At 48.4% G+C, this 11,305-nt stretch overlaps 5 protein-coding genes across 5 annotated transcripts; 2 read left to right on the top strand and 3 right to left on the bottom strand.

Annotated features, from left to right (window-relative positions):
* Window positions 1-464: 464 nt before the first annotated feature.
* MCYG_06964 (cyclin CCL1) lies at window positions 465-1,919 on the bottom strand (the record flags this gene model as incomplete). The annotated part of the gene is made up of 2 exons (XM_002844954.1): window positions 465-1,487; window positions 1,566-1,919. 2 exons carry the CDS (start codon window positions 1,917-1,919, stop codon window positions 465-467), a joined length of 1,377 nt encoding a protein of 458 aa, XP_002845000.1.
* Window positions 1,920-2,623: 704 nt separating this feature from the next.
* On the bottom strand, window positions 2,624-3,488 carry MCYG_06963 (ubiquitin-protein ligase UBC1; the record flags this gene model as incomplete). Its single annotated transcript, XM_002844953.1, has 3 exons — window positions 2,624-2,806; window positions 2,854-3,162; window positions 3,231-3,488. 3 exons carry the CDS (start codon window positions 3,486-3,488, stop codon window positions 2,624-2,626), a joined length of 750 nt encoding a protein of 249 aa, XP_002844999.1.
* A 673-nt stretch (window positions 3,489-4,161) lies between these two features.
* MCYG_06962 (phosphotransferase family protein) lies at window positions 4,162-6,120 on the bottom strand (the record flags this gene model as incomplete). The annotated part of the gene is made up of 5 exons (XM_002844952.1): window positions 4,162-4,450; window positions 4,519-5,116; window positions 5,196-5,374; window positions 5,430-5,641; window positions 5,725-6,120. 5 exons carry the CDS (start codon window positions 6,118-6,120, stop codon window positions 4,162-4,164), a joined length of 1,674 nt encoding a protein of 557 aa, XP_002844998.1.
* A 436-nt stretch (window positions 6,121-6,556) lies between these two features.
* Window positions 6,557-8,042, top strand: MCYG_06961 (26S protease regulatory subunit 4; the record flags this gene model as incomplete). The annotated part of the gene is made up of 3 exons (XM_002844951.1): window positions 6,557-6,601; window positions 6,624-7,734; window positions 7,792-8,042. The coding sequence occupies 3 exons, from the start codon at window positions 6,557-6,559 to the stop codon at window positions 8,040-8,042; spliced, it is 1,407 nt and encodes a 468-aa protein (XP_002844997.1).
* A 748-nt stretch (window positions 8,043-8,790) lies between these two features.
* MCYG_06960 (WD repeat protein) lies at window positions 8,791-10,562 on the top strand (the record flags this gene model as incomplete). Its single annotated transcript, XM_002844950.1, has 2 exons — window positions 8,791-9,756; window positions 9,804-10,562. The coding sequence occupies 2 exons, from the start codon at window positions 8,791-8,793 to the stop codon at window positions 10,560-10,562; spliced, it is 1,725 nt and encodes a 574-aa protein (XP_002844996.1).
* Between the last annotated feature and the right edge of the window lie 743 nt (window positions 10,563-11,305).

The raw sequence follows: 11,305 nt of genomic DNA, 5'->3' as shown, positions 1-11,305 counted from the left end.
ATTGACTTGTTTCTCTCTTTCATGGTCTCGGCGGCATGAATGGTTTCTCTTCCTTTTGAACCCCTTGATCCTTTTTATCTTCATGGAAATGGACCTGTTCCCCCTGGCTAGCGCAACCAAATTCGCGCGCGCGCGGGGGGGCTGGAGCTGCTTAGATTAAACTGATGTTACTTTCTGTTTTTTTTTTTTTTTTTTTTCGAATTTTGCTTAAAAAAAAGGGAGGCTCCCCTATGATTCGCCTTCGTCACACGATAAGTTAATAGAAAGGGTTGTTTGAAGTTAAAATGAAAAATTACTCACTATTCTTCATCTTTACAATCATTGCTCCAAGTTTATCCAAATTTAGACAATTGAATAGTTGACTCCGCATATTGTGGTTTGATAGTAACCGCCAAGTAAATTTGAGATGCCAAAGACTCCAACCCAATGCTATGCTACTTTGTTTTAATAATACGATTCATTAGCTACCCCTTCTTTAATTCCCCCCCAAACGGAGAATCTCTCTCTCCTTCGAACTTTTCAAGTTCTAATTTGCGCTTCTTAGCGGCCCGGTCGATATCATTTTCCACACCTTGCTCGTCACCACCACCGCCACTAGCATTGGCAGTAGCAGGAGCGGCAACGGGCTCTGAAGGCGTATTAGCTCCCGTTTGTGCAGCTGAGCCACCTTGTTTCTGTAACCTATTCAACGCCACTAGGTCTTCTCTCTCCGGGTTCTGGCAGTGGAAAAGCTTTCTGCCTATTTGTTTCAGCCTTTTCATACGCGGCGAGCCAGGGGCAGTGCTAGATGAGCCGTTGTTTTGAATATAAGAGGTAAGTAGGTCGCAGCAGGACTGCAACACAGGGGTCAATTTAGTACGTATGTTGGATAACATGGCTGATGGTTGGCTAGATGAAGATGACGACGATGACGGAGCGGCCGGTCCCAGTTTTGTTTCTAGGTAGAATTCGGCAAGGGGCCTGTCGGCAATGAGTAATGCAGAAATCCATATCTGGGAAGGGGTGTAGAGGAAGTAGGCATCTGTCATTTGTACGGAATGCTTGAGTATCTCCCGGGTATTATGGTGTACTTTTGCTAACCGGGTGGATAGTGGCGAGGCCGGCACTGGTCCCGCTATCGAAGTAGGCGGTGGGGGAAGTGATTGAATTGCTTTCTGGAGTCCGGCGACTGTAAGTCCTGGAAGATGCGGACCTGGTGTAGCTTCTCCGTTTGCAATGGCATTTAACTCCATCATCCCGCCCTCTAGTCCACGAAATGGGTGTCGCACGTCAAACGTAAACCGCAAGCCCTGTGTGAGTAAGAACTCGGGAGCAATTATGCTTTCCATGGTTGAGTTGGGTATATGTTCTGTAAAGGAACGTAGAGACATGTAGAAGTTATCTGTCTTGGTAGCTAGGAATAGTGCGCATGGCATGATTGATTTAGGATGGTAGGTCATTGGGGAGTTTGTGAGATAGAACCGTCGAAGGTATTGAATCGCGGTCGCCTTTTACACAGGTCTCCTCCATTAGCATGGGCATAGATAGCTTCGGAAATATATATCATGGCGATGACATACTCTCACCGTCGTTGGTAGAGGTGGCTTATATTCGTCTCCCAGCTCCATAGTTTTCTCACAAAAGTATTGTACCAGCTCAAATTCCTCATCTGGGGTGAGGCATTCTATCTCCTGCTCGCTTCCAGCTCCTGTCCTGGCCGGAGTAACCGCTCTCTCGTTATCGCTTGGATTGGGATTTGGCGTGCCTTGGTCTGGCGTGAGAGCTGCCTGTTGTCGAGCTTCTCTGGCCCTGCGGACGGCGGCACGAACACGCTCACTCGCGACGGCGTTTGTATTAGCCCTGATTGACCGAAGAGAGTCTTCCGTGAAAGACCAGAGTCGGTATTGCGTCGAGGTCCGATATATGTCGTCTTCCAACATGTTGAAACGGCTCTTTAGCTGCAAGACCAGCTTTATCCGAAGTTATCAGAACGGCGTTTTAACGGAAGATCAAAGGATAGAGAGGCAATATTAATTTAAAGCAGTATTTGAATGCTATCGTGGCATGGAGCTGTGTTTTGAGATCTCGGTGAAGTATAACTGTGGATGGAGTTTTTTGCTTTTGGAGGTTGAATTAAAGAGAGCTTAGGTATACACTTTATGCATGGAAGCTAAACATATCAAGCTCTTTACATGCGACGACGTATTACGTGGAGCCAACATTGTAAGAAGAGTAGAAGTAGTATAGTTGGAATGTGATTTGGGATTGAAGCACCTATTTAGATCCCGCAGAAAAGCCCCTTGCTCCGCGCTATAACGCCAGTTCCATCGCCAGACACCATATATGCTGTCTCATCGCTTCCTCCTCCCCGTTCGCTATCTTCTCTCTTCCCCGTGGAACAGGTCCAATTACTCCATTCGCAAATAGTGAGAAAAAAAGAAATCAAAGAGGGGACTAGGAAAGTGTTGTGGCAGGTAATAAATGAAGGAAACAAGAAATATAACAGAAAGGGCGAAAAAAAAAAAGAGAGTATGCTGGAGGTTTAAGTGTATGTAGGTAGGGATGCTAGATGATATAATGTAGTGAGTTAAAGTGAAAGGAGATGTAAAGAAAATATCTGTCCAAAATGGATAATTAACGACGGTCATGGCTCGCCGAGGAGACGGGCAGTGATGTCACCCATGTATGCCTCCTCAAGCTCGTAGTCATCGCCGTCCATGGGATCGATGCCAACGTACTTGAAAGCAGAGACGACACGAGGAACGTCGAAGCCCATGCTGCAGAAACGGTCGATGAGATTTTTGTTGTAACCCTCGTAGCTGTTCCCCTGTTAGTTGCTGTGTACATACATGTATTTGGTGGAAGGTCAGAAACCCACGCTGCGAGCTTCTCTCTCTGCTCGTCCTCCTTGGCCTTGAGAGCCTTTCTTCGAATGGACTCATCGGTGGCGCCACCGCTGCCTTCACCGGTGTGTCTGCGTGGGGCTCCAGCATGCATGACTGCCCATTCCCTAGCAACTCGTTCAAACTCCTTTGGATCCGAGAGAAGCATCCGGGCAACTTCTGCGTCCTGTGGGTCTCGAGGCTCGGGCGTGCTGAGGAGAGACTGGAGGGAGAGAAGAGCTGACTTGATGGTCAAAACAGGCGACCAGGCAGACGAGAGCGTATCGAGACAGATGGCACCCTAGATATCTTCCGTTAGCGAGTCCTTCTTAGTTTCTATAGGAAAGTAGTCATGGGGGGCCACCGTACGGTCTGACTGCTGATATTTGGGTGCCAGACTCTGGTGTCGAACTTCATGACTGGCGGACGGAAGGGATACTCGGTTGGGATTGTGATATCGATCTTGAAGGTCCCTCCCTCGTAGGCGGTGCCGGGAGGCCCTGGAAAGGTGCCCTTTAGGCGTGTGAGGTCATCTTCCGAGACCGGGTCTACCGAGATTTGCGAGTGACGGTCGGCATGGATATCGGCGATTTCCTTGGTGATCCGGCGGGTGCGGTTGGAAGCCATGATCGGATACGATATCAGACTCGACGCGCTGCTGTCTCAGGATCCCTCCTTATGTACTTATACTATGTTGTTGGCGCTTAGGATGGGCGTAGGAAGCGGGGAGGGGGAAGTTGACAAGTTAGCCTAGCGAAAGAGTCAGACGCCGGTACGACAAGGCAGCGAGGGAGGAAGAGAGAGAGAAGAAAGGTCTCGGAGCTGGAAGAAGTGAGGGCCTGAGTACCTTTATATCCGGGCCCCTGGGGCGATGCGGCGGGCTTGAGAGAACCAAGGGGTGTGTGAGTGTGAGTCAAGTGTTGACGAGACGGCTGCCGAGTAAGTGGTTAGTTATACAAGGCAGAGAAGGCCTCGACTTCTTATTAGGCGGCTGATATGTGTCTGCCTGGTAAACAATGTACGGAGAGTAAGGCTCAAGGCGCAGATGTGTGTGTTTTCTCCCGACTATTCTGCATTAGGGGATGTAACAAGCTCTTAAAACGACGCTGATGCTGATGATAACTGATGCTAGTCTTAACTAACCAGGTGCTTATTTACGTATTAATAACTAATCGCCCGGGGAAGCCCTTTTTTTTTGTAATAACGTTCGAACGAGCATCGCCTTGGGTAGCAACCGGGATGCTTCGGTTTATTATATCACAGCTATAAGCCTATCCAGGCTCTATTCTAGCAGCTATTACTACCGCTCTGTCTTACGGTCCAACACCCATTTCGTTTGCATCTCGAACTCGTCTCTTTCATCTCCTTCCAAGCTAGCAAGCCCTGCTTCACGGAGCTGAGAAAAGTATTCGACCGCAGCGTCGAAATCGTCATTGGCTGTCCAGCCATCTGCGTTCACTTTGTCCTTCAGCATCTCCCAGAAATCCTGTGCATTGTTAAAGGCCTCTGCCTCCTCGCGGTGCTGTGTAAGCTCGTCCGGCGAAAAGTGGTACGGACAGTCGCCTGTCTTTGACATCTTAGACCAGTCCCTGGAATATACGTTCTATCGTTAGTAGGGAATCAAACCCTCGACCCTATAGCCAGCCTGGATAGATACCTTTCGATATTAATCAACGTATCCCTGATAGGGACAATGTGGTCGTCCCATGAGTCCCCGGCAAAACATACGAGTTCACCCAGCGTTTTCCCGTAGGGCTGTCGTACTGCTCGGTTAAGTAGCGGGTTGACATTTGCCGTCTGATCTTCGTAGAGATAGACTTGAATGGATTGTTTAACCAGCTCGGAGACCTCTTCTTTCTCCTCCTTGGACAGTGTTTTGTAGTTATCGGGAATTCTCAACTGGATCTCTCCGTTGTAATCAATTAGCCTAGGTGTGCGGGCTTGGAGAAGCAGAGGGCCGGCCCAGACTGATTGCCAATCGATTATACTGGTAATTCTTCCATCTTGGACGAAGATATTGGCATCATGGATGTCTGGATGCCAGAGCTCCGGACGAACAAGCTCGGCGTCATCGGGAAGAAACCTAGCAGCTACAGCTAGGTACTTTTCTAGCAGTTTGATATGCGCCTGAGGTGATTTCTGGCTGCCTTTGCCTCTAGGATAGCCGGAGATTTTTGAATTTGGTTTCGCATATCGGGAGATCCACGCCATTTCGCGATGCGCAATAGCTTCGATATATTCACGGGCGGATTTCCCTAGATCACAAATCAGATAACTAGTAATAATCTGTTGGGAACACACCCTAGCAGCTAGCCGAGGCCCTGATACACTTACAAGGCCCACGATCCAGAGACATCTCGGCTCGCTCCTTTTGCCAAAACTCTCTCTGTGCGGAAGGTCCGATGATGAAGCGGATGTTAACATCATCTTTGATTTCTTGTGCTATATCACCACTGATTTCTGCCGTCTGACAGCCAGGAAATGTATCTTTGGCAAAATATAATGAGCCGTACCTAAAAAGACGCGGTTAAGTACTTTTCCCCGGCTCAGAGAAGAGACCTTACATACAGGTTAAAGGTCACGGAGAGAAGTTTCTGCTCTATGGAAATAATGTCATTGATTATAACTCTTCTGCTGGGTAGGTCTAGGTCGTTCCAAAGCTCGGAGAGTTGCGTCCCCTTAGCCTCCTCCATAATGATATATTCCGAGCCAACGGGGCTATCGGGAGATGCAGACCATGCTAAGACCTTAGGAACCGGTACATGAAGCGTAGACCTAACCTATATATATAGATATACGTATAAATATACATATAAGAGTCAATGAGTGCTTTCTATCGTCTCTTTGAATAGACATCACCCACGAATTCCATAGTCGCAACCTCTGACATGGTCATATATCGTGGGGGGCCAGCGTTTGGATGAGGAATTCGAGCGATTGCTACAGCTCCGTCATCCATCAGAAGCCGGAACACTTTATTGAAGTTTCCTTCCCCAATCTTAGACATAGAAACGCATCGTCGTGAGCCCAGCGTGCGTGCCACGGTGGCTTGAAGTTCCAGAATGTCAAATTTTTGGTATCGTTCAAGCAACTGCTCCTCTTCTCCCCAGAGCCATCGCCCTGTGGTATAGCGGAAGAAGTCTTCTGTGTTATTTTCCTTGGAAGCCGCGAAACTGAGACGCCTGAGGAAGAGTTGAGGCGCTGTCAAAGCCCTTATCCTCCTGATTGACGGGCGCAGCAGGGTGGGCAGGATATCCATCAGGAGTCTATGTCCAGCTCTCCCGGGCGTAAACTGTTACTACATAGCATGTACTGGATTTTGGCTACTAACTTCGATGACATAAGCATATGCTTATTAACACATCACATGACAAATATCCATGACTAAGCAGAGCTCGAGCTGGAGGCGAAGACGCAAGAAGAGCTTTGGAAGGTTGAGCGACGTCGACATCTTCATCAGAAACTGCAGACAACCAGACAACACCTCACAGCAGAAGTAACTGCCAGCACGGTGCGACTGCTGTCTTTGACCGGTTACTCTTGCCCAAATTAAAAATCAACTTGCCCACTGCACTACGCTGTTCGTACGTTGGTAAGGCGGCTAACTTGTCGCGATGGTATGTTTGTTTGCCTGATCACTGTCCGTCTTCAGCACCACTAAGTCACACATTCGACAGGGAAATCAGCCATCTAGCATGGGTGGCCAAGGGGGTGAGGGTAAAGATGACAAGGACAAGAAGGTATTTCTCCATTTTTATATAGAACTTCTCTGCTGGGACGTTTGCTCATCAGGCTTTACAGAAGGAGAAGCCAAAGTACGAACCACCACCACAGCCAACTACCCGTATCGGACGAAAGAAGCGTAAGCAGCAGGGGCCAAATGCCTCTGCTAAACTACCGCCTATCTACCCTACATCGAGATGCAAGTTAAAATACCTCCGTATGCAGCGCGTGCATGATCATCTTTTGCTCGAAGAGGAATACGTGGAGAACCAAGAACGTATCCGCAAATCCAAGGCTCAGGCGACCTCAGCGCCGGCCGCAACTGATGACAACACCAATGCTTTGGACAGGAATGCGGACGAGAGGGGCAGGGTGGATGATATGAGAGGCAGTCCTATGGGAGTAGGGAACCTGGAGGAGATGATCGATGACGACCACGCAATCGTTTCCAGCGCTACAGGGCCCGAGTATTACGTATCTATCATGTCTTTTGTTGATAAGGACCTGCTAGAGCCCGGTGCTAGCATTCTACTTCATCACAAGTCGGTCTCCGTTGTGGGTGTCCTGACCGATGACGCCGACCCGCTGGTATCGGTTATGAAGCTCGAGAAGGCCCCTACAGAGTCCTATGCAGACATAGGTGGCCTAGAATCACAGATCCAGGAAGTGAGAGAAGCCGTCGAACTTCCCTTGCTACACCCCGAGCTGTACGAAGAGATGGGTATCAAGCCACCGAAGGGTGTCATCCTGTACGGCGGACCAGGCACCGGAAAGACTCTTCTCGCCAAAGCTGTCGCCAACCAAACAAGCGCTACCTTCTTGCGTATTGTCGGCAGTGAGCTTATTCAGAAATATCTTGGTGACGGACCCCGTCTCGTCCGCCAGATCTTCCAAGTTGCCGCCGAGCATGCTCCGTCTATTGTCTTTATTGACGAGATCGACGCTATTGGTACAAAACGTTATGACTCTACTTCTGGCGGTGAGAGGGAGATTCAGCGTACCATGCTGGAACTCCTCAATCAGCTCGATGGTTTCGACGATAGAGGCGATGTTAAGGTGATCATGGCTACGAATAAGATCGAATCTCTGGACCCCGCTCTCATCCGCCCTGGCCGTATTGACAGAAAGATTCTCTTTGAGAACCCTGACCGTAAGTGATAGTCTCAAACCCTCTCACGAAAAACCCACACCACTGACATGCGTCTAGAAAATACCAAGAAGAAGATCTTTACCCTCCATACCTCCAAAATGTCTCTAAGTGAAGATGTGGAACTCGACGAATTCATCACCCAGAAGGATGATCTCTCGGGTGCTGATATCAAAGCCATATGTTCCGAGGCCGGTCTTATGGCCCTTCGTGAGCGCCGTATGCGCGTGCAAATGGCTGATTTCAGAGCGGCTAGGGAGCGTGTCATGAAGACCAAACAAGAGAACGAGCCAGAGGGACTGTACTTGTAGTTCTGCCTTGACTACGTGTGCCGTCATTATCTAGCTGTATAATATCTATTCAAGCAAGCCCCATTTGCAAACTCATGCCCTGATATTAGACATTCCACAATTTATAGAAAGCACAAACCCTATATCTTGCTGAAGTATAAAGTATATACAGTAAAACTGCCTCGTTCAACTTATTCTGTCGGGTAATTATTATGAGGCTAAGGATCGCCGAGCAGCACTTGTTGTTCAATCTTTCTCTGGCTGCCACTTGATCATTCGCTTGACAAAACTTATGAACTTGCCCTTTCCCTCCGTAATAGTGACGAGGGTATCCTCAAAGGTGAGCCCTTGCCGGAACTGGTCCTGATATGTTTCCCTAAGTTTTAAACAGTAACATCACATGTTTCTAGTGGAGGAAGTTGCAAAATTTATGGACACCTCAATCTAGATTCGATTTCTCTTCTAGCTTGACAAAGGGGTTTCGATATAAGTTCATATGCAAGGTAAACACCGTAAGTCTCGGTGATGGGATAAGGCACTCTGTACATAGTAGGTAGCAGCTTCAAGGTTCGGCGGTAACAAGTGGATCCTGGCGCTTATAACGCCAAGATGCGTCTAACGAGCTTTAACCTTATTAATTTCACTATCACGTGACTATATGAGCAAAAGATGCAAACACTAACTCAGCGACTTTCCTTTGTATTTTTGGGAGAAGAAAGACAAGCCAGCTTCATATTTCCTTTCGCTGCGGGAATACCAAAGTAAAATCATGGAAGGGTTCGATGAGGAAGAGTTTAAGAAATTCTTCCCTAGTGGCTTTGGGAAGCAGACGAAAGAAGCAGATATCAAGACCCAGATTGACCGAACGAAGCGAAAGGCGGCAGTCGAGACATCCAATGCGCGAGCAATAGAGAAAGCCTCCGGCCCGTCACAGGAATCAACTAATGATAAAGATGACGCTGGCTCTGATGCGGATTCTGATTCTGATTCTGATGGATCGGATGATGAATTCCCAGTTTCACATAACCTTGTCTTCAAAACACATGAGAGAGCTGTGACTACAATAACACTCGATACAGCCGGAGCGCGAATGATAACGGGTTCAACAGATTGTACTGTTAAATTCCATGATTTTGCGTCGCTAACGCCATCGACACTGCGCGCATTTAAATCCGTGGAACCAAACGCAAGGAAGAATGCAACGTCCTCGTCAGAAATACACCCGGTCCACATTGCGAAGTTCAACCCTATCTCTCCCAGTCAAATCCTCGTGGTATCGGCCACGCCGCAAGCAAAGGTCCTTAGCCGCGATGGTGATACTCTGGCCGAATTTGTTAAGGGAGACATGTATCTTCGAGACATGAAAAATACAAAGGGCCATATCTCCGAGGTCACGAGTGGAACCTGGAGTCCGTCGGATTATAACCTGTGTGTCACGGCTGGGACGGATAGCACGCTACGTATCTGGGATGTCAATGACCCGAGAAGCCAGAAAGAGGTCATTGTACACAGGTCAAGAGCAGCGGGGTCTGCTGGTAGGAGCAGGATGACTGCTGTTGCCTGGGCATCGCCTGCGCAGGGCGGGCCGAATGCACTGATAGCAAGCGCTCTTGACGGGAGCCTTGTTATGTGGGGAGGTGATGGGCCCTTCAACAGGCCTAGCGCTGAGATTAAAGATGCACATACAAAGGATACCTGGACCAGCGGGTTAGATATCAGTCCGGATGGGCGACTGGTAGTTACCAAGGGAGGCGACGACATGATCAAACTGTGGGATACAAGAAAGTTCAAACAACCTATAACGACGGTCTCGCATGTATCCGGATCGAAATTCTACCCTACATCAAACATACAGTTCTCTCCGAGCGGGAGCTAACATCGTCACGGGGTTCTGAGGACCGGACATCTGCATATATTGAATCCTGCTACCCTCAAACCCCGAAAATGGTCACTCTGGTCACACCGGATTCTCCTCTTATTTCTGTATATTGGCACGAAAAGCTCAATCAGATCATCACCGGCTCTGCCAATGCAGAAACGCATCTGCTATATAACCCATCTCTCTCGCATAACGGAGCACTTATGATAATGTCCAAAGCACCGAAACGGCGCCATGTTGATGACGACCCGAACTTTACCACAGATATCTCTCTCGGTTTCTCGGGCGAGGGTATCGTCAACGGCAGCGGAATCGCAGCAGCCACCAGTTTTGCTGCCAGACATCCTACCGTCGGACTCACGGCTTCTGGCCGGTCAAGAGACCCACGTCGCCCTCACGTACCTGCTCAGACGCCTTTTGCTAAGAGCCAGCCCGATGAGAAGCATATCAAGGACAACATACCTCTCAGTTCGATGAGAGATGAGGATCCCCGTGAGGCGCTGCTCAAGTACGCGGAAGCAGCTGAAAAGGAGCCGATATTCACGCATGCGTGGAAACACACTCAGCCAAAAACCATTTATGCCGAGCTGAGCGATGACGACGAAGAGGAGGAGAGCAAGAGGCCAGGCCCTGATAAGAAGAGGATAAAACGGAATTATTAGCTGTTATTGACATTTCATTAACCATTCCCGGCTTGAATACTGGAGTTTGCAACGGTCATGGTAGGACATATTTGTAGCGTATAAGTATTATTCTTTATCTTGGGACACATAAAAAGGGTGCATTCAGCTGGAAGGATTTTGAAATTAACTATTGAAATATTTTATACCCCTGTTATATTCCTAATTTTCAGTCAATGTTTTCTCCAGGATGTGCTTCTATAGACACTGTTCATCTTCTACATGTAAATATATATTGAACAACCATACAAGCTGCATCAACGCAACCACCAACATAACCATCGCCTCCAAGACTCTCTTGAGAATCTCCTTACGCATCTTTCTGCAAGTTTCAACTCCACTGGATTGCCTTAGCTGCATATATAATCTTTAGCTGGGCTTCCTGCGCCCTTTCTGGTTGGCTGGCGCGCAACTCAACTCCCAAAATCCCAGCCATCACACCCGAGGTCATCTTCCATCCTAACTCCTTCATGGTCTCGTCCGTCTAGAGTGCGTCGCAACGAAGGCGCAGCATCTCGAGTCTTCCGGCATGACGAGCAGGTGTATCAGTCGCCTTTGAGAAAAACTGGCTTGTTTTTATGTCTCGCCCTAGCCAAACTATTTACTATCGGCAGAAGCTAGTCTAATAATTTGGATCTTGACCTGGGAGCGCCCCGAGAGCGCATGGAAGGCTTGATAGCGGCCTCATATATTCTATTCTATATGCGGTAGACCTTTACAGTGCT

Source organism: Microsporum canis, genomic scaffold (assembly GCF_000151145.1).
Source record: "Microsporum canis CBS 113480 supercont1.6 genomic scaffold, whole genome shotgun sequence".
Classification (NCBI taxonomy): Eukaryota; Fungi; Ascomycota; class Eurotiomycetes; order Onygenales; family Arthrodermataceae; genus Microsporum; species Microsporum canis.
The sequence above is the reverse complement of the archived record's forward strand: the minus strand, read 5'-3'. Positions and strand labels throughout refer to the sequence as shown.